Raw genomic sequence first — 21,338 nt, 5'->3', positions numbered from 1 at the left:
GAATTTTCTCCAGATGTTGGTAACAACCAAATTAATTCATATATGCAAAGAAAACAAATCTAATTAGTTTAGAAATTAAGTTTTATGTAATAAAATGAAATGATGCTAGGAAAAAGCTGGTGAAATCTCTTCAGCAACCCTCTGTTCTTTGTCATTGTAAATTATTGTTAGCTGCTTTAGTCCAACATCTACATTAGCAGGATGTTGAAGATGAAACCAGAGTGGACATTTCAGCAAGACAATGATCCAAAACACAGCCAAGGAGACTCTCAAATGGTTTCAGAAAAAGAAAATCAAGCTGTAGAATGACCTAGCCAATCACCTGACTTGAATCCAATATAAAATACAAAATAAAGATCAGATTTGATAGACGAGACCCACAGAATCATCTGTCAAGATTTTTACACTCTGTTGAAGTCTGTGATAAAATCTCTCCTAAGCAATGCATGTCTTCATTCTCCATATGAGAGGCGTCTTTAAGCTGTCATTACCAAAAAAGACTTTTATTTAAGTATTAAAGAATTAAATACGTTACATTAGTTCAGTACTTTCTCCTTTTGCCATTGCATTGTTATTACACACAACTCACTTTTCTGATTTGTTTTTGTTTGTTTTATTTTTATGTTCTTATAGTTCTATTTTTTTTTTCTTTTTTTTTTTTTTTTTACCAAAATCTTGTTCAATTCCATGTCAACAGCTCCTTTAGAAATATTATTATATATATTATTCCCAGGAAAAAAATACATATTCAATACTTATTTTCTCTGCTGTATGTACAGTATGTATTGCACACAGCCTCTTTGAAAATTGGTATTTTTAAGGAATTCAGTGTCAGTGACTTGGCATTTGTAATTCTCTAAAGTTATTAAGAGTGAAAAAAAATTGATAAAGATTTTATGTAAAATTCACTGTAAAGAAATATTTTCCAATAATGATATGATTCTAAATAAAAAACAAAGGCAATTCAAAAATGTATTGAATCTATGTACATTGTAAACGGCCTTTTTGTAATTAAAATTGTGATTTTTGTTAAAATTGTGGAGATGTTAACATAGAAGGAAACTAGTCCTAAAAAAAAAATTATATATATATATATATATATATATATATATATATATATATATATATATATATATATATATATATATATATATATATATATATATATATATATATATATACACACACAGTTGAAGTCATAATTATTAGCCCCCCTGTTTATTTTTATTTTTTTTCCCTCAATTTCTGTTTAACAGAGAAAAGATTATTTTTCAACGCATTTCTAAACATAATAGTTTTAATAACTCATTTCTAAAAACTGATTTATTTTATCTTTGCCATGATGACAGTACATAATATTTGACTATATATTTTTCAAGACACTTCTGTACTGCTTAAAGTGACATTTAAAGGCTTCACTAGGTTAACTAGGCAGATTAGGGTAATTAGGCAAGTTATTGTATATGATGATTATGATGGTTTGTACTGTAGACCATCTGAAAAAAATAGCTTAAAGGGGTTAATAATTTTGACCTTAAAATGGTTTTTAAAAAATTAAAAACTGCTTTTATTCTAGCCTAAATAAAACAGAAGAAAAAATATGATCAGACATACTTTGAAAATGTCCTTGCTTTTAATCCTCATTTGTGAAATATTTAAAAAAAAGAAAAATAAATTCAAAGGGGGCTAATAATTCTGACTTCCACTGTGTGTGTGCGTGCGTGCGTGCGTGTGTGTATATGTATATATTGTGACTAGTTTCAATCCATGTTAACAACATACACATTATTCATGTTTTCTTTCCTCTCAGTTTTGATTGCTATGTGTAGCAAAATCTGAGTGAAATTGCTTGAAAATTTAATGGAAAAATAATAAATTAATATAATAAATATAAATAAATTATTCTTATCTGTCTATATCTCTCATCCCTTATTTGATTAAATTTTTATGTTTTTTTATTGTTTATTCATTATTTTTTACACCATTTTGTAAAAAAAAAATGCAACCTATTTCCTAGTCAATGAGTAATCCTCTAAATTGTAATAATAGTCAAGTAATCATGTCAATAATCGTTTATTTCTAAATGTTTATTTAATTTCATTGTTTCAGTTGATTTTATTTATTAACAAAGAAAATTATAAGAAATAATCATAAGATTAAAAGATAATCATAAGAAAACTTTCCATAATCTAACACACCAAAATTAAAATGACAAAAACAAAACAAAAAAATCCTAGGTTAAGTTCTTCTGCTAGTGTTTGTTCACTTGTTGCACATTGCTGTGTTCATTTTAATGTGTTGCTTTTAATTTGATCTATATGTCTATTTCTATTTTGTGCTACCAAACTTTTCTCATCTCTGCTTTTGCGATCGTGTAGCTTTGTCTATGACAGCAGACCTGTCGAAGCTCTTGCTATGCTCTCAATTGATAAAAATAAACCTTTTAAAATTCTAACCAAAAGTTATTTTAAACAAATTCTGTATATATGTAATGCATTTTTTTGTTTGTTTTTTTAATTAAAGAAGATTTTTACAGAATGAACCACTACCACCCTCACCCCCTGCAGCTCTATAAAACTGCATACCTCATTTCTGCACCCATGCAGACATTAAGCTAGAAAAATGTGTGAATCTTTTCGTGTGCATGTGTTGAGTGACTGTCTGTGCATGCTATCAGATTAGATATAGTTTGAAGTTACCGCAGTTGTGCTGTAGTGGTTCAAAATATAGAACCAAATGCTTCTTGCACAACAGTTAAATAAATGTAATCAGTTTTGAACAAAAAATCTTCTGTTCGTTTTTCACCAGATAAACCAATATCTCCGAAAGCAATAAAAGGGTTTGATGTTCCTCAGCTGACTAAAAATTATTACAGTGTGGTGAGTTCCTATTAAAAACACATGAATTCATAAGAAATGCATATAGGCACATTTAAGTTCTTGCGTGAATGCTCTGTTTCTCAGGTGGTGCAAGACATCTTAGAACATGAGCGAGAGTTTGTCAAAGAGCTGCAGACGGTGCTGGGTGGCTACCTGCGCCCTCTACAGGCCAGCGACAAGTAAGACGAAAACACACACACACACACACTACTCACTTTGAAATGAAAGCAGGTTGACATTTTGGGGAGCTGTGTCGGTCAATGAAAACTCATGCGCACAATGACTCTACTGTGGGTTTCCTCTGCAGGCTCTCCAGTGCAGACTGCTCCAGTCTAAGTGGGAATTTAGAGGACATCCTCTCTTTCCAGCAGGGCCTGTGTCTGACTTTAGAGGAGTGCTCCAAGTAAGAGCTCGGTTTCCATGTGTTTATGGAACATATTGATAACTGAAAATATTTCTTGATGAATCTGTTCCTAGTAATCATACTTTTCGATGCTCCAGTGCCATCTCGTGGTGGCTTTGCTATGTATTTGTAAATTGTTATAAGCCCAGGAGTTGGGAACCTTTTTTTCACTAAGAGACTTTTATTTATTTATCCATTGTCATATTTGTTAGAATTATAAAAATTTTTCAGTTTTTCAGTAAAATTTTCACAGTTGTTACTAAAATATTACTCGAAAACATTTCAGTAACAATAATACATTGCTAACTCAAAGAGAAAGATCCAGCTGCAGACTCACACACGTTTCAGAACACACAATCAAGGCAGTCGTCAAACATTTAGAAATTGATAGAAAATACAATTAAATTCAAGTAAAATATTGAAAAAATAAAATAAAATTACAACGTACAAAATTTCAACTAAATTTTACTAAATTTCAACTAAATTTCTAAATTTCTTTTGATTTTTTTTCTCTTTTTAAAATTTGTATTTAATATTTTTCGATAACATAAATTTGGGTGTACTAGTTTTTGGACTGTTATCGCAAGTTATTTTGTTAGATAAGCTCCAGATTTGGCTTCAGTACTGACTAAACTAGAGTGTATGCACAAATATAATATTGTATAGCTTACTATTAAAAATATGAATTTAAAAGATAGATTTGTGAGGGGTGTACTTCTATATGCTGAGCATTGTATATACAGTTGAAGTCAGAATTATTAACCCCCTGTTTATTTTTTTCCTCAATTTCTGTTTAACAGAGATTTTTTTCAACACATTTCTAAACATAAGAGTTTTAATAACTCATCTCTAATAACTGATTTATTTTATCTTTGTCATGGTGACAGTAAATAGTATTTGACTAGATATTTTTCAAGACACTTCTATACAGCTTAAAGTGACATTTAAAGGCTTAACTAGGTTAATTAGGTTAACTAGGCAGGTTAAGATAATTAGGCAAGTTATTGTATAACGATGGTTTGTTCTGTAGACTATCAAAAAAAAAAAAGCTTAAAGGGCTAATAATTTTGACCTGAAATTGGTTTAAAAAAATTTAAAACTGCTTTTATTCTAGCTGAAATAAAACAAATAAGACTTTCTCCAGAAGAAAAAATATTATCAGACATACTGTGAACATTTTCTTGCTCTGTTAAACATAATTTGAGAAATATTTATAAAAGAAAAAATATTCAAAGGTGATTTAATAATTCTGACTTCATATCAAGTGTGATTCTAAAAAATAAAATTCATAATTTTTTTACCATCAGAAGTTGGTTATATTGACAGACCGCTGCCACACTGTGTTTATACCCCTTATAAAAAGATAATAGGTCTCCTTTAATGTTTTGAAATAAAGCTCTTACATTATGATTCAAGTCATAATTATGATAAACTGTATTTAAGCTAAAAGCCCACTAGGTGGCAGCAAATCATTGGATTCATTCAGACAGCTCATTCATTTAGAAATGAATCAAGCAAACACTGCTGCTAACTTGTGTTTCTCACAGCACTGCATACAACTTCTAAATATTATTGTAAGCTGACTTTTCATTTAGAATAGCTCAGTGTCTGCCTGTCACCTTATGAGAGAAGTATCTCCAGATCCAGAGTTCATGCACAATTCATTCATTCAAAAAAGAAAGTAAATATCTGGGCTGACTGGTTTCTTTTTCTTTTGCAGGGTGCCAGAGGGCCAGCAGCGCATTGGTGGCTGTTACTTGAACATGATGTGTCAGATCAGAACCCTGTATTTGTCGTACTGCTCCAGTCATCCCTCTGCAGTGTGTGTGCTTACTGATCACAGGTCAGTCTCCTTGCAAAGACTCTCAATTGTCTTAGAATTTCCAATTAGTCCTGCACAATAAATTTTTCTCAATTTTGATTTTAAAATGCATGTGAACTTGTTCCTAACTTCTGACGTTTGGCTGTGCCTGTCAAAACCTTTCGAAAAATAACTTACAGTGGAAAATGTAAATAAGCGTCTGCACTGCCACTGAAACTGAGAGAGCAGTTGTCAAATGAAGATCTTTTCAACCACAGTGTCATTTTCTTTTCTGTATTACAAAAAGTCAAATAAGCAATTCATATTTTTGTCAGAACCTTCAGTAATTAGTTATTTTGTTTAGTTGTCTACTCAGCATAGAGTAAGAAACTTGATCTCTTTTTTTAAACAAAAAGTTGTGATTATCCATTAATATGGAATTCTGAAGCGTTATTCCAAACCCATAACACTTCACCTTCAAATAGGGTGTCTACAGTGTCTTAAACAAGTCTTAAATTAACTGAAATATACTGTTGTAGGTCTTAAATATTTTTATTAAAATACATTTTTAATACATTTAAACAGATCTTAATTTCCTTTTGTCCACGTAAAGCCACCCAATCAGGTCAACATGCATCCAATCACCAACAATCCATATCAGTAAAACTTTTAACAAAAGGTACATTTATTAACTCTATTTACCAATGGTTTAATTATCTTCCTCGTATCCTTACAAAAACATTTGTATAAAAGTTCTCCATGTATTTACATCTATCTGGTGAGGACACTGACCTAAACATTCTGCTGTGCATAGATTTAGTTGTCTATAGTTTTTTTAACTTTATTTTAAAACCTCTAAAAGAAATGTTTTGCTGACAATATATGAAGAATTCAGATGCAAAAGCCGCAAAACGCCACTTCCGCCAAAAATGGGCTAATACGCTTATTTCACCCAGTGCAAACACAGATACACGGAGACTGGAGGGCGAACGCGAAGCAGCCATGAAGATCAGTCGAGTCATCAAGCAGATCGCTCGGCTCGTCTGTGTTTGTGCTCGGTAAACAGTGGAGAGTGAACTGATGACCTTCTCGGCCAATCACAAGCATTTCTGTTGAGCTCGTGAACACAATAGCAAATCAGCGCTGTTTTAAGAAAGCCATCAACAGTGCCTTATATGTTAGTGGGAAATTTATTGTTTTTCTTTAAATTCAGTATCGTGACAGGTCTAATATAGTGAAAGAATCAGTATATTAACTCGAGTTTGATAAAAGGGGTCTAAAACGTGTGTTTAGGAAAGAAAACATTAGCTAACTAGTGACATTTCCCTTAACTTAGCTGAAAATGAGCTCTGATATCCCTTTTTATTTTCACCATTTTTTCAGAACGGACCTTCGGGTCACTCGAAAGGCGGTGAAATTATAAATTTATGTCACTTTCTCTTCGCTGATAAGATACACAGCCAAGTACACAACGTTCCTAAGTAACTCCCAACGATACTTCTGGGTTTCTTCCCACCGCAGCCTTGATTTCGCTTTTAAAAATGGTGGCCACGTGAAATCAGTCTATGGCATGAGTGAATGTTCAACAAATATATTTGCTTCAAATCATCCAAATTTCAGCGTCAACCCATTCAGAAATAACAGTTTGTATACAAAAGCCTCTAAACGCCACTTGCCTTTTCAATACATTTTTAATGTTTTATGAGGAGACTGTTTTATTCCGCTTTCGTTTAGATTTTAAAAGATGGAGTTTGATGAACTGGATGAGCCTGTCCGACTGTTTGTGAATGGCAAATGAAAACATCCCTTACCTCAAAACTGCATTATAAAAAAAAGAATAAACACTGTACAGTCGGAAGTGTAGCATTGATTCATAACGTTTGTTTCACTCAGTGACACTACTTTGAATGAGTCCGATTTACTAAATATTAAACGGCAACTGTGTTTCACGAAAGACAGAGTTAAGATGCCGTTCTTCTATTCCACATGGATGCTATGAAGATAAACAAGAGACGAAAATGAGACCAAGACCTTAAGTATGGTGAGAATAAATAAATGTCAGCTTCTAAAAGTGTCTGAGAGACATCCCCCTTTTACCCAGTAGTGTTTTGTTTGCTAATGTAAGTTATTTAAAAAAAAAAAGAAATATAATGTGTAAACCTATACATTATTCATATTACTTCATATTACATATATGTCTGATAAGCTTTTTATATTAATGGACAATGCACAGATAATGATGTTTCACAACTATTTTACACATTATTTAAATGTAACAAGCTTAGTTTACAATGTTTACATTATTTCCATTAAATCTAAATCCTAAATATCAGAATTGACAACAGATTGTTAAGATTTAATTAATGTAAATTTTAATGTTATTGATTAATGCACTTTCATTAATTTTTTTTTTTCATTTCATTTATTCATTTTCCTTCTGCTTAGTCCCTGGTTTATTAGCGGTTAACAGTGGAATGAACCACTTACTTGACGGATTGATGTATTTTTAATTTCAGGTGGTTTGTGTAATGTGTTTTATGTTGGTTAATATAATTTCTAATTGCATCTTTAGTGATTTGTCTCCTAATTACAATGTCAACAATAGGTGGATTTAGAGGTTTTTGCAAAAAAAAGCTAAAGTTTTAAAATTTTGCTGGTTTTGACCCAAAATAAAATCTACATTGTTATAAAATAAAGAATTGTCTAAAGTGACATTAAAAAAAAAAAATATATATATATATTTTCTTTACTAGCTAATTACCTTTTCATTACCTTTAAAATGAAACATCTGAACCTAATTATAGGAGCCTGATAGAAAATGCTCATTTACAAAAAAAAAGAGGTCTGATGGATTTAGAAGGTTTTGCTTCTAAACTCTTCATATGTATGTATAAAATTAGAGTTTGCTTGTTTTAATACATTATTTGAAATATGTGGCTAAGTAATAACTAAATTTGGAAGAAGAAAATCACATTTGAAAAAAATCCTAGGCGTTTAGCATTGTGTAAATCTGAAATTTAATCCACAATGGTCTTAAAGTCTTACATTTTACTTTGTGAAACCAGCAGAAACTCTGTTTCCTTTTTCTTTCTTTTTTTAGTCAGTTTCATTTGACATTTGCATTTATTCATTTAGGAGAGGCTTTTATCTATTTCAACTAAATTAAAATAAAGTACAAATAGACAATGTCAAGTTAATCCAAATAAACCTACCTGCATCTTATCAAATTATATGATGAACATATTTAGGGTTTTATTCACATAATACTTCAACACACATGCATAAAGTACGTCACTTATGATACATGCGATAATCTGACTTGCTAACAAGAACTAGAACAAGAACAAGAACGGTATTCTTGCACATCAAGAAAGTATGATTAAGCTTCCATTATCTGTATTTTGTTTAACTTGTATCTGTCTTTAACTATTGAAAATAATACCTCTTATTAAAACTGAAATCAATAGTTTACCCAAAAATAAAAATTCTGTACACACACAAGGCAAGCATTTGATAATTAAAAAGTGTAGTTTTTTCCTTCCTAAGATTGTGTATAGTATAGATCTTTATTTGCTGTTGATTTCTTTGAAGCTGCCGAAGTATTTGTTTTAGACCATCAAAACAGATTGTGTTGTGTGCAAAACTGACATGTTTTCGTTGTCATCAAAAATGTCATCGTTATTGTTTCAACATGAATCTTATCAATAGTGGTAGTTTACACAAAAATGTCCATTCTGTCATCATTTACTCACTCTTTACTTGTTTCAAACCTTTATGAGTTCCTTTCTTCTGTTAAACACATAAGAATATTCTTTGAAGAATGCCAAAAACCTGTCACCATTGACTTCCATAGTATTTGTTTTTTTCCTACTATGGAAGCCAATGGTTACAGGTTTTCAGCATTCAAAATATCATACTTTGCATTTAAACTGAAGAAAGACATTCTTTAAGGTTTGGATCAACTTGAGAAAAAGAAAATGGTGAGTAAATTTTCATTTTGGGGTGCACTCTCCTTTTAAGTGTCATTATTACTATATTACTTTATTTTATTTAAGTTAATTGTGCCATTATCAGACTGACTCCACAAGTTTCACGTTAATTACAAAACATTTCTCAGTTTCTTGACCCTAGTAAACCATAAATTACAGCTCTTATGTGTTGACAATTTTTGAAGTATAAAGATGAACCACCAGGTGTCACTACTAAGCTTTCATTCTCCCTTAACAAGCAAACGAGTGACTAAACAAACAAACAAGCAAGCAAACGTTCCTATTTGCTCTTACCTACAAACCTACTGCCCTGTTTCCATTCTTCTTCTTTTTTTTTTTTTTGATTTGTACTTGTAAACTACAAGTATTCCGAAATGCCTGAGCCACAATTTACACACTTCCTGTATGATGAATTACACCAGGGTTTCTGTCAGTTTTCTCCTTCCACCTCTCAATGCTCCACGACAGAAGGAGAGAGTGAAAAGGCAGGCAGGCCTCAAGCACAGGAAACAGCACGAAACTCGACAGGATATCTATAGCTGTGGTTATGCTGATGGAGGCAGAACACACACTTCTGATTGTGTTTGCTCAATTGCAGATCACTGTGCAGCATTGTTGCAGCTTTTTTCCATTGTTTGATGGTGTACTCGAGGCAAGCGTTCAGATGATTCATCTTTAGTCTATATAGTTTTAGTTTATCACTTCAGGATCTCCAACACTCGTTCTGTCACTTTCTGCTGTTTGTTTGTATGAGTGTGCATTGATTGAAAATGATTCTAATGTTTTTTTTTTTTTTGTCAGTGATTTAATTTGTAATTTATTTTAAGTCTAATCGAAAGACTTAGCGTTATGTAGAGTTCAGTATACATGAGTTAAACATTCATTTTGTCTTCATTATCAAATAGAATTTACAAACGTGAGAATATTGTTGTGTAGGGAATGCAAGTAAATGTGAACTTGTGAAAATAGATCAAAACTTGGGCGAAATAATATATTGTCATTCAGTGTAACAGAAATATTTATTTAAATATGATAATGGAACCTTTATTTTGTCTTGGCCTGTTTTTTTTTTATATTAGAATTAAGGATACGTGATCATAGTAATGATAAATTATATTTTATTTAAATGTTTGCATTTTTTTGCTGACAAATGACTAAAATGTTGTAGTTTATTACCGGATAAAAGCAAAGCACACTGGGTTGTTTTAACCCAATGTTCAGTCAAATATGGTCAAATCCAACAAGGGGTTAATTTGATTTATTTTTTATTATTTAAATTGCATTCTTCAAATTAACTGTTGGGTTTGCCAGAATTCGACCCATCATTTTTTACAGTGAATGAACATGCAACAAGTTATTATTACTTTTTATTTTTGGCATGTATTCTTTCTCTTATTACATTTTTTTTAAGCATATAATTGTACCTTCTTTACTTTTTTTTTTTTTTTTTTTTACCCCCAGCATTCTGCAGGTTGCAATGTCCCGAATTTTCATTGCCAATCTTAAGCCAATTGCAAGCGTTTGTTTCGGTTCAAATTAGAATTTCCCCAACCAACGCAGAGGCTGGGGGATCAGAGTAAGTGCTCCGACTTGTCTCCTCCCCCACCCCCCATTCCTAATAGTCCCTTCTTGGCTTTGAAATTAAAAAGGAAACATTTTAAAAAAAGAAAAAATCAGTTTTATTCATTTTTTGTTATGATGCTTGGAAACCCCTTTTTCTCCCATGATTCATCAGATTAATGCTGAAATTTTAAAACTTTTAAATTCTAATTCATGGACAAAAAGAAAACCTCTAAACTTTACATCAAGTTGTGTTACTTCTGTAACTTTTTAAAAATCATTTGAAGTATTAATCAATTATTTAAATAGATTTAGCCATTATATATATATAAAAAGAAAGAACAGATTAGAATAGTATGTAAAATCTTGCTGAAAAAACTTTGTGTTTTACAGGAAAAAAAGCACACTGGGTTGTTTTAACCCAATGTTCAATTAACAATGTACAAATCCAACAAGGGGTTAATTTATTTATTTTTTATTATTTAAATTAGATTTTTCAGTTCAACTTTTGGGTTAGCCAGCATTTGACCCATCATTTTTTACAGTGTATAAATATGCAAAATTACAACTAGTTTGTCATTTTTGGCATGTATTCTTGCTGTTATCGCAGTAAAAAATATATTAGTCCCGTTTTGGCTTTGAAATTAAATGAGATACAGAAATTTTATATATATATATATATATATATATATATATATATATATATATATATATATATATATATATATATATATATATATATATATATCGCTTTTTGTTTTACAAAAGTCAAAATAGTAATTAATAGTTACATAAAACAGCAACATGCAAATCAAAAGCCAACAGCCTTTTAATTTTTTTAAATAGAATTGGTGTGTTTACGTCAGAGTAACAACACAGCAATAGAGTCAGCTACAGTAGATTTTATAGCACCAGGTTAAACCTTCTGGCACCTTTATGGCACTTAAACATATTAAAAATAAATGCAGGCCACAACTGAACATTTAGGATGTCTCCATAATTAAACCAAGAATAGACTTGTGCTGAAAACATTTTGCCCACCAGTCTTTAGGTGAGGTTAATATGAAATGAAACAAATGAATAAATGATCATATAAGTTGTACCCTATAGTTGCTAGATTGTTGCACTTTTTTGTGTTGTAAATATGCTTGTGTTTATATAGGCCTGTTGTTGTGTGCGCAACATTTCTATATTTATAATCACCTCCGAGGAATGTGGGGGTTGCGAGTCAGTTTAATGGTTATTTTGGGGGTCGCAGGCTGAAAAGTTTGGGAACCCCTGCATTAGATAACGCTGAAATCATTTTAAATGCTAATTCATAGACAAAAGAAAACCTCCAAACTTTAGATCAAGATTTTGGTATTTCCATAATTGTTGCAAAAGTATTTCAATTATTGGTCAATTATTAAAATAGATTTTAGCAATTATAAAAAGAAACAGGCAGATTAGAATAGTATATAAAGTCACAACAAATCGATTTTAAATAATTTTTCCTTTTATTTATTTTCATGAACAGTGAGGAGCTGGACAAGTTCATGGAGAGCCAGGGTGCCAGTGCTCCAGGTATCCTGACCCTCACCACCAGCCTGAGCAAACCCTTCATGAGACTCGACAAATACCCCACACTCCTGCAGGAACTAGAGCGACACGTCGAGGTAACCGCAAGCTGATAATGTCCTTGACAGTCTTAAAAAGTTCTTTTTAAAAAAAGTAATGAATTAAATGCACAATTTTTCTTTTTTGTACGTGCAGGAAGCGCATCCCGATTACAGCGACATTCTGAAAGCAACAGCAGCTTTTAAAAATCTTGTGGTACGTCAAATCTTGCTTATTGTTTGTCACCTGAAGCTTCTTCTAACTAATGTGTGATTTTTAACTTTTTTTTTTGACCAATGTTTCCTGTAATGGTGCCAAAAAATCTTTTTTCTGTTTAATTCTCTCGAACCATCATGTCTAAACCGCACTGCAGGTTCAGGATGGAGAAGATGTTGCTGTTACATGAAATGTAAAGGTTAAGGTTTGCTAAAGTGTCTCTAGGGTAAAAAAAAAATGTCTGAGGAAAGATGAGTCATTCCTTAGATAATGGCCCTGTCTCACGTCTCCGCATTGAACAACACAGCAGTAGGTAATTTCTTCACTCATGTGTTCTGTGGAACAGTTTCGTATGTTAGTTTAGTTTTTTTCTGACAGGTAAGGGAGAGTCCCGTGTTCTCAGTTTAGGTCTCAGTAGTGGAGTTGTCTTGTAGATTTGGTCTTCCCCCTTTACCTATGTTTTCTCAGTTACCTAATTGCCGAAGAGATGATTTGCGTACTTTATTGTAAGTCGCTTTGGTAAGAAAGCATCATTTAGGAACAGGAGTGAAGTGCTTTGTGGAAAAATGACCACCTACTTTGGAATGACCTTCTTTTTTTACTTGTTGTTTTAGATTGTGTTCAGTTTTTAATCAAGTTAAGCTTTGATGTCATTAGATGAATGCTTATTGGAAAAAGCAGCACTTAAAACATGTTCAAGATATTATGCATACACTATCATTCTAAAATATGAGGTCTATAGTATGTTTTTATAGTATTAATAATTGCATTTAGTATTCTGATACAGAATATTTTAACACAGCCAGTCAAATTGTCTTTTTTGGTCACCAAGGTTGCATTCATTTGATCAAAAATATGATTAAATGGTATTATTGTCCAATAGTTAAAGCTTTGTTTTATAAAAAAGGAAAGAAAATATGTGATGTGAATGTAAAATTCACGTGAAACCATTGAAACCATTCGTATTCTGTCTTTTGAATCTGTTTTTAATTATTTTCATTCTTTGCTGTTTTTATTTTCTGATACTTGTCTCTTTTATTCTTGTTTATGTAAAGCACTTTTAAATTACCATTGTGTATGAAATGTGCTATATACAGTTGAAGTCAGAATTACTAGCCCCCTTTCAATTACTTTTTCTTTTTTAAATAATTCCCAAATGATGTTTAACAGAGCAAGGAAATTTTCACTGTATGTCTGATATGTTTTCTTCTGGTGAAAGTATCATTTTTTTATTTTGGCTAGAATAAAATCAGTTTTTATTTTTTTAAAAACCATTTTAAGGTCAAAATTATTAGCCCCTTTAAGCTATTTTTTTCAATTGTCTGCAGAACAAACCATCGTTATACAATAACTTGCCTAATTACCCTAACCTGCCTAGTTACCCTAATTAACCTAGTTAAGCCTTTAAATGTTCCTTTAAGCTGTGAAGCTTAAGAAGTGTCTTGTAAAATGTCAATTAAATTATTATTTACTGTCATCATGGCAAAGATAAAATAAATCAGTTATTAGAGATGAGTTATTAAAACTATTATGTTTAGAAATGTGTTGAAAAAATCTCTCTGTTAAACGGGGAAAAAATTAACAGGGGAGGCTAATAATTCAGGGGGAGCTAATAATTCTGACTTTAACTGTAAATAAATAAACTTGCCTTGCCTTTGTTAAAATACAAAACAGATAAAAATGCAGGTTACATCCATCAAGGACATATTAAATTAATCAAAAATGCCAGGGAGAGACAATTATGATCTTAATTCATCAACTGATTCCTGTTTCACACTGCAAGTGTGAGCCGTGCACACACAGCATGTATGGAGAGCATCAGCAGCTGTTGCACAGATCAATCTATCTCTGTCTATTCTATCTATATATATATATATATATATATATATATATATATATATATATATATATATATATATATATATATATATATATATATATATATATATATATATCAATGCATAAGTACACATTTTTTTTTACTTTTCATCTGCACCAAGGCCCGCAGCAACTTCCTCCTATGCTGTTTCCTTAACCTGCTAGTCTTTATTTTACAAATTATATAGATCCTAAAGAACTGTTTGCTTCTCACACTTTATGAGGAGTGTCATTCTTGTCTTTTAAGGTCAGAAGACAGTCGCCTGTGTTATCATTTAATTTTGTGTTTGATTGTCAGGATGATGTAGGCCTATAGTTATAATAATATTTATACAATATAATTATAATGATGTTTATACATGATCAAACTAGTGTGCACTAAGCCGTTGCAGTTTTTAATCATTTAATTTCATTTATTTGAATATATTAAAATCAGTGGATATTATCGAGGCATTTATTGGGTAAAATTGCTACATTTTACTGTCATTCAGTGTGTTTTTCATTATCGATGCACTGTCACTTTAATTGAGCATGAGCAGCACGGCAAAAATAGACCCAGCACTGGAACGATCTTGATAGCACTAACTGTGATGCGCTGCTTCTGTTTGCAGTATGAAAGCTCTAATCTGTTAACATGGACGCCGAAAAAAAAACACTCGCTGCTCATGCGTGCGGTGTGAAACAGGCTTGAAAAGTAAACTTAATCATAATTTCCTCAAAATATTGCACTGATAGTAATATTTCTGTTGGATCATGTGACATAGAAAGTTGTATTTACTTTTGTGTTGTAATATTTCACAATAATTTAGTTATTTTCCTCTGAATTATGAACGTTTATGTTTTAGTACTCACAGATGCTAGCACATTTTATATTTGCTATGAATCAGTACTAATTCCTGCACTTATTTTCAAATCCTTTACACTTTCATTACTATTAACCATTTGTCATTTCCTGACTCATAAGGAAACTCACATTATCAAATAAGATGTGTGCCAATAATTGTTGTGTTGTGCTTGTGTATGTTAGACTCAGTGTCAAGACCTGCGAAAAAGAAAGAACCTGGAGTTGCAGATTTTGTCCGAACCAGTGCGAGGCTGGGAGGGCGACAGTATGAAGTCACTGGGTCAGGTGATCTACATGTCACAAATCCACATGCAGAGCAGCGCAAATGAGGTGAGAAACAAAGACTGACAGCGTCGCATCTGAGCCCGACCTGTTGCTTTCACAGCTGCGTGGTTATAGCGCATTTTATTTTGTGCAAAATGCTGGTTAGATGTTGAATCGGTGTTTAAAATAAATGATGAAGTGGGTGGCTGTTTTATTAAGAATGAGATTAATAAGGTCATTAAGTATGTTCTGCAAAACATTTTGTGCAAGCACGTTTTTTTAAATGTAACAAACACAACTATGGCCTCTTATTTTGCTTTGTACGATTTGTGTTTGCTAATGAATGGAAAATGTGTAAGTGTTAACAGCTCAAATCCCCCTGCTATCTTTTGCATCTGTGGTTAGTGAAGGCTTCGCATTTTGTCCCCCCTACTAATCTGGTTATCTGGTTAATGGAAACTGTTATGTTGAACTGATCTGAAACCACTAATAGGTTGAAGGAAAAACAGTAGGATGATTGTTGTAATTTACTTACTGCAATGTTTTAGAGTGGTTTACCTTTATTCAATGTATTCCCTTTGTTTTTCTCTTCTTGGTGTCTCCTTTTGTTGGTTTGCTAGAAAAAAGGTATGATATTTGTTGATCATGAGTAGTCGGCATAGCAAAAACAATTGAAGTGTGCGTATGTAGAAGGGTCAAAGACGAAAATGTTTTTTTTAATCACAAAAAAGATGTAAGTGTACAATAGAAGTTTAAAAGAATGCTTAATTTAATTTCTGAACAAAAACATTTTTACTATGATATACAAAAGACAGACATTAAGTAAAATGGTATTGATGCGTCTGATGTTTTATTCAACTCATCATTATTTACCTGCTACATGCATAAATTGGTGGGTGGAGCCAAAGTTCCTTTAAGGAAAGTCATTTCACTTGGCAGCGCTCTTTGAAATGCCTCTCTGTTAGCCAAGCTTACGAATACATTACATATCTGTAATCACCAATAAAATTAAGCAACAACTGTCTAGTAGGGCCAGACAGAATCTGGGGACATTTTTTGCTATTTCTGCGCAGAATTTTGTTAAAAATCTGTGGATTTATGCGGAATGATTTTGGCAGAATCATAACTAAAAACTTCATATATTAAATAAAAAGTAATACCGTTTAACTTTTATATAATGTTTACTATGCAAATCCAATTAGATCCACTTACATTTGTAAACAAAGCAAGTCTCTAATATAATATCTCCTACTAAAAGACAACAGAAATAGAAAATATTACTTTACAAACTCTATTGTAACATGTAACATTTTAATATTTGTTAATAATATTACTGAAATTAATCTGAAATAATTTTCAGATTTTAATTAATTAGAAATTTTTAACTGAAATTAAAAACTGAATAAATATAAGCTTACACACATTTACACTAGTAAATAAACAGAATCAATGATGGGCTAAAAATCTGCGGGATTCCGTATGTGCCTACTCATCAGTTATGTTCGAATCAAACAAATTCAGTGTTTTTTCAGGTTGCCCGAGCTAATGCACATGCACACTCGAAAGGAACGAGATCACGATACCAACCTCATTTATAGCATTGTTGCACATTATCATCCTCTGAATAATCCTTTGTCAGATCGCGCTGCTCTTCTGAAGCGATTCATAATTTGGTCTTAATGGCGAATCTCCTCCAGAAATGAAAGCGACTCTTTGTTTACAAGTTTGTGGGTGTTTGAACAGTTGCTGTTATGTGATGTGTTTTTGACAGGACGAACCGTAACTCCTGTCAGTTTCATAAAGATTACAAAACCAAAAAACATTTGTTTTCAGGTGTAGTTGGTTTGGTTAAAAGCACAGATTTCAAGCCTTATGTGGATCTATTTCTTACGTCTTTGAAGCAAGTATTCGCTGAGATTTCAGTGTTTGTTGACCACAAAAACTGTCGTGAAAGCACACATCTGGTCCGAGATTCTCCCTCTGAGAAATGTCAGTCTATAGCGATCGATGATTGGCTCCTGTACTAGTAGGCTGGGCTTCATTCGCCATATTGACCGTTACACTTTCCCCCATTCAAAACTATATGAGTGACATGTCTTTTGTGTTCTATAGTCTTTGGCGGAGAAGATAGGGTGATGCAGAGTTGACCTTTGTTGAAAGTTGAGTTTAGCCACACTATTACATAATAAAGTGACACATTCCACAACACTGATGTTTTTGGCAGACCGGCTTCAATATAAGCTGTTTTAGACGAACAAGAAAGTTTTGAGTTCTGAAACTTACTAGAATTTTTTTTTTTTTTTTTTTGTACCTCAGTGACCTCCTATATATCAAGATAAATGAATTTTATTTTCTCTCTTATCATCCCTCTTAAGAAAATAAAACCTAAAGTTTGTTTATTTTAATAATTACAGGTGAAAATATCTAGGGTTTTTTCTTTTTGTAAGGATTGAACATTATTGTACCCATATTTTGATATTGTATGTTGTCATTGTGTTTATATTGCCATATTGTGTATATACTGCTCAAAAGCTATTTAAAATATTATAGGAAACTTTGGCTTTGCATGTGTTTAATACGCTTTATGTGCATAAAAAACATTTGTATATTGAATTTAATACAGACAACAGAACAGGATGTTGCGTCTTTGACCCAGAGACATTTGATGTTTGTGTTTGTTTGCTGTAATGCAGTATTGGATTCATACCATGAACAGTGTGTAATGTAGTGGTAATTCACCTCATTTGTGCAGAAGTATTGAATTGTAAAATTACATGCATTTCTTTTTTTTTTTTTTCCAAGGAAAAAGAAGAGCGATACTTCATGTTGTTTCCTAATGTGATAATCATGCTGTCTGCCAGCCCAAGAATGAGTGGTTTCATTTATCAGGTGAGTTATTTTTTCCCCTCTCTCCCTCTCTTGTCTTTTTCTATCAATCAGCATCTGTTATTTGTGAAGAAAGCTGAAGCGCAGGGATTTTTATTTATGTCTTTTTCTCATCTCAGGGACGTTTGCCGCTGACAGGAACCTCTGTAACCAAACAGCCAGAGGATGCAGAGACCAGCCATTATGCTTTTGAGATCACAGGTTTGTTTCAGTCCATGTAAACACTTTTAGTGGGGTGTCACAGAATTCAGCTGTCATTAATGTTGCTTTTTATAGTTAGTGCTGCCTGCTGCTCTACAAACTAGCAGCAGAATTTAAAATGACAGGCAGACAGCATGTGGTTTATTGAAGGAGTATTTCACCCAAAGTCGGAAATGGTGTTGTTATTTTCTAATCTTTGTTTCGGTCCAAACCTGTGCAACACAAACTGAATTTTCATGCAGGTGTTTTGTGTACAGTTCATAAAAACCACATCGGCCAACTTCCAGAAAGGAATTTTTTAAAATGAAATTAGAAAAAAATTAAAACCCCATGAAATCTAATATCCAGAATGATTATACATTCCGAGTCTACTGAAGTCGCTGTGTGAGTATTGAAAAAACAACAAAATCATTGTATTCGATTAAACTATTTAGATTTCACAAATCTCACTCACTTCTTGAAGGTCATTGGCTTGTTGGTTACATTATACAACAAACTCCAAAAATAAGAACTTCTGTACTATAAAACTATGAATGTAAATGCAGAGAAATACACACGCATGCATACATATTTATCATTTAAAGATTTGTAAGGAAAAAGGTGCAATGTTGCATATGACAAATAATATGGTTTTTTTTTTCTTTTCATTTTTGTTCATTTGTGCAGCATAAAAAATTCTAACTTTTTGACTAAATATGAGTGACTAAGTTACAGAATGTTCATAAATCCAGAATGAAGCAAAAAGTGCTTCAGGGGTAACTGATGTGTCAGTGCTCTTTTTTTGGATAAGGGATTCATAAAGATACACAAAAACCAAGTCCAAGGCATTTGAGAAGTAGGTGAAAAAGGTGAACAACCCTTATTGACATGGCTATTCTTTTAATAAAACACTATTGTGCAGGGTCGGGGGCACCGCTTGGGGGTGAAAAGTTAGGACAATTTCAAGTTGAACTATTTTGAAAATTGACCGCGTTTGAGGAACAGCTGATGGTGGCTAGTTCAGAAACGCATTTAAATTGGTAAAGGAAGAAGCGTGAGTCGCGTTTTTAACACGGTTTTGGACACAATATGTGAACTGCCCCAAAAAGATTTAACCTGAGAGATACAGTACAAACACTGATCTATAATAGATAACTGACTACAAGCCGCGCTGAAGGATTACAAGTTACAAAACACTATTGAACACATATTTTGCAAACTACTCAAAATGAAGCTACAATTTTAATTACACTTACATGTTATGATCCAGAGGAAGAAGAAACTGGCCCATATGAACTGTAACAGTTACTGACAAATTCTCTGTCAAAGTCTGACCGGCGAGTCCCGTGTTGCAGAGTAGGTTATTGTATCAAAAATCAGAAAAATGACTAGAACAAACACAGCACTAGGTTGGCTACACTGTGGTATATAGACTTTAACCCTTTATTCACCACAGCCGAATCCCCTTCTGTTAGTGATCGTCATCTTCATGTCATGATCAGTTCTGATCCCTGCGCTCCGTTATTGCCTGAAACGAAAGGCATGTTCACCAGATCTAGTGCTTCATACTTGGCGATGTGCCATTTCGGCGTCAACGCCTTTAAGCAAAAGATCCGGACTCAACACGATTCATTTATTCGACTCTGAGTCAACTATTTCGTTTTAAACACGATGCACTTTCAGATTTAAACTTCAACTGGATGTTTTCATTCACTTAGTGCTGTGTTACACACTGCATGGAAGCTCATTTTCAAAAACCCATCATTTTTCAGTTGCTTTTTTAGGTCTGAAAATTTCCAAACAAAACTTGCTTTAACAGTTTAAAGTCATTCAGTCTTGTCTCTTCCTTATTTGCTGATTACCTTTTGTTTAGGTGGGACAATAGATCGGACCATGGTGTTCTGCAGTAGCTTACAGGAACAACAGGATTGGTTAGAACATCTTCATCCTTACATCAAGGTAGAAAGTCCATTTGAAACTGTGCTGAGGGTAACAGGGTTTTTTGCAGCTTTCACCTCTGTCCAGTTGAACAGTAAGTCATACGTCATGTTCTTGTGTATTTTACAGAGTGTTGATGTTAAACCTTTAACCATGCCTGGCACGTCTTCCCACCACTTGCACGGTTTCGGTACGACTGCGGTTAACCGAGGACCTCTCGAACCCCCTAAAATCACCAAGCCCTGGTCTTTAAGCTGCCTGAGACCTGCGCCGCCCCTCAAGCCCTCCGCCGCTCTCGGCTATAAAGAGGTACACTTTCTGGAAAACAGTCATATGACATCTTGAGTGGGAGCGTAATTTACCCCAGTGCGTTCTTGGTGGTCTTAACAGGAAACCGAACCACAGTGAACTGATTGTAAGTGCTAAAGCTGATAGCTGCCTTCTTGTTTTTCACCACACGTTGCGGTGGAGGTGTTATCTCACAGAAAAGTGGAATGTTTGATGGCTTTTGAGTTACATATCAGCTAATTCCACCCAAATCCCACTCGTACGTCTCTCTGATTGCATTAATGGTGCTCTCCTACTTATGAAACGCATGTGAAATCTTCTGTTTTTCAGAATGATCTGAATTAATGTTCACCTTTCACTGATCTGTCCATCATATTCCTGTCAGGCTCTTCTTTTATTCTCATACACATCTTCATTCTCTCTCCATTTTCTGCTTCTTTAGAGGATGTCTTATATCCTGAAGGTAAGCGTAGATTATGTGAGTTTTTGTGTGTGTGCGTGTGTGTCTGTGTGCTTGGCTAGCACTGGTGTTGCACGCTTAATCCAAGCTTTTCTGTTTCATTCTGTGATGAGGCATTTCCTGTGTCTTTATGTTTGCCTCGTAATCTCATCCTCC

General features: G+C 33.0%; 1 protein-coding gene across 2 annotated transcripts in view; it reads left to right on the top strand.

The window, feature by feature from the left end:
• Positions 1–21,338, top strand: part of arhgef6 (Rac/Cdc42 guanine nucleotide exchange factor (GEF) 6) — a 62,088-nt gene that overhangs the window by 26,295 nt on the left and 14,455 nt on the right. The window contains exons 6-17 of one of the 2 annotated variants that reach the window (XM_056471698.1): positions 2,809–2,879; positions 2,964–3,058; positions 3,187–3,282; positions 5,003–5,125; positions 12,149–12,287; positions 12,385–12,444; positions 15,350–15,496; positions 18,233–18,319; positions 18,436–18,517; positions 20,370–20,455; positions 20,564–20,743; positions 21,165–21,185. In XM_056471698.1, coding sequence (XP_056327673.1) covers positions 2,809–2,879; positions 2,964–3,058; positions 3,187–3,282; positions 5,003–5,125; positions 12,149–12,287; positions 12,385–12,444; positions 15,350–15,496; positions 18,233–18,319; positions 18,436–18,517; positions 20,370–20,455; positions 20,564–20,743; positions 21,165–21,185 — 1,187 coding nt within the window. Of the gene's footprint in view, positions 1–2,808; positions 2,880–2,963; positions 3,059–3,186; positions 3,283–5,002; positions 5,126–12,148; positions 12,288–12,384; positions 12,445–15,349; positions 15,497–18,232; positions 18,320–18,435; positions 18,518–20,369; positions 20,744–21,164; positions 21,186–21,338 lie in introns of both variants that reach the window. The other variant, XM_056471697.1, reaches the window with a different exon arrangement.

This window comes from Danio aesculapii, chromosome 14 (genome assembly GCF_903798145.1).
Source record: "Danio aesculapii chromosome 14, fDanAes4.1, whole genome shotgun sequence".
Lineage (NCBI taxonomy): Eukaryota > Metazoa > Chordata > Actinopteri > Cypriniformes > Danionidae > Danio > Danio aesculapii.
This window is presented reverse-complemented; position numbering and strand designations above follow the sequence as displayed.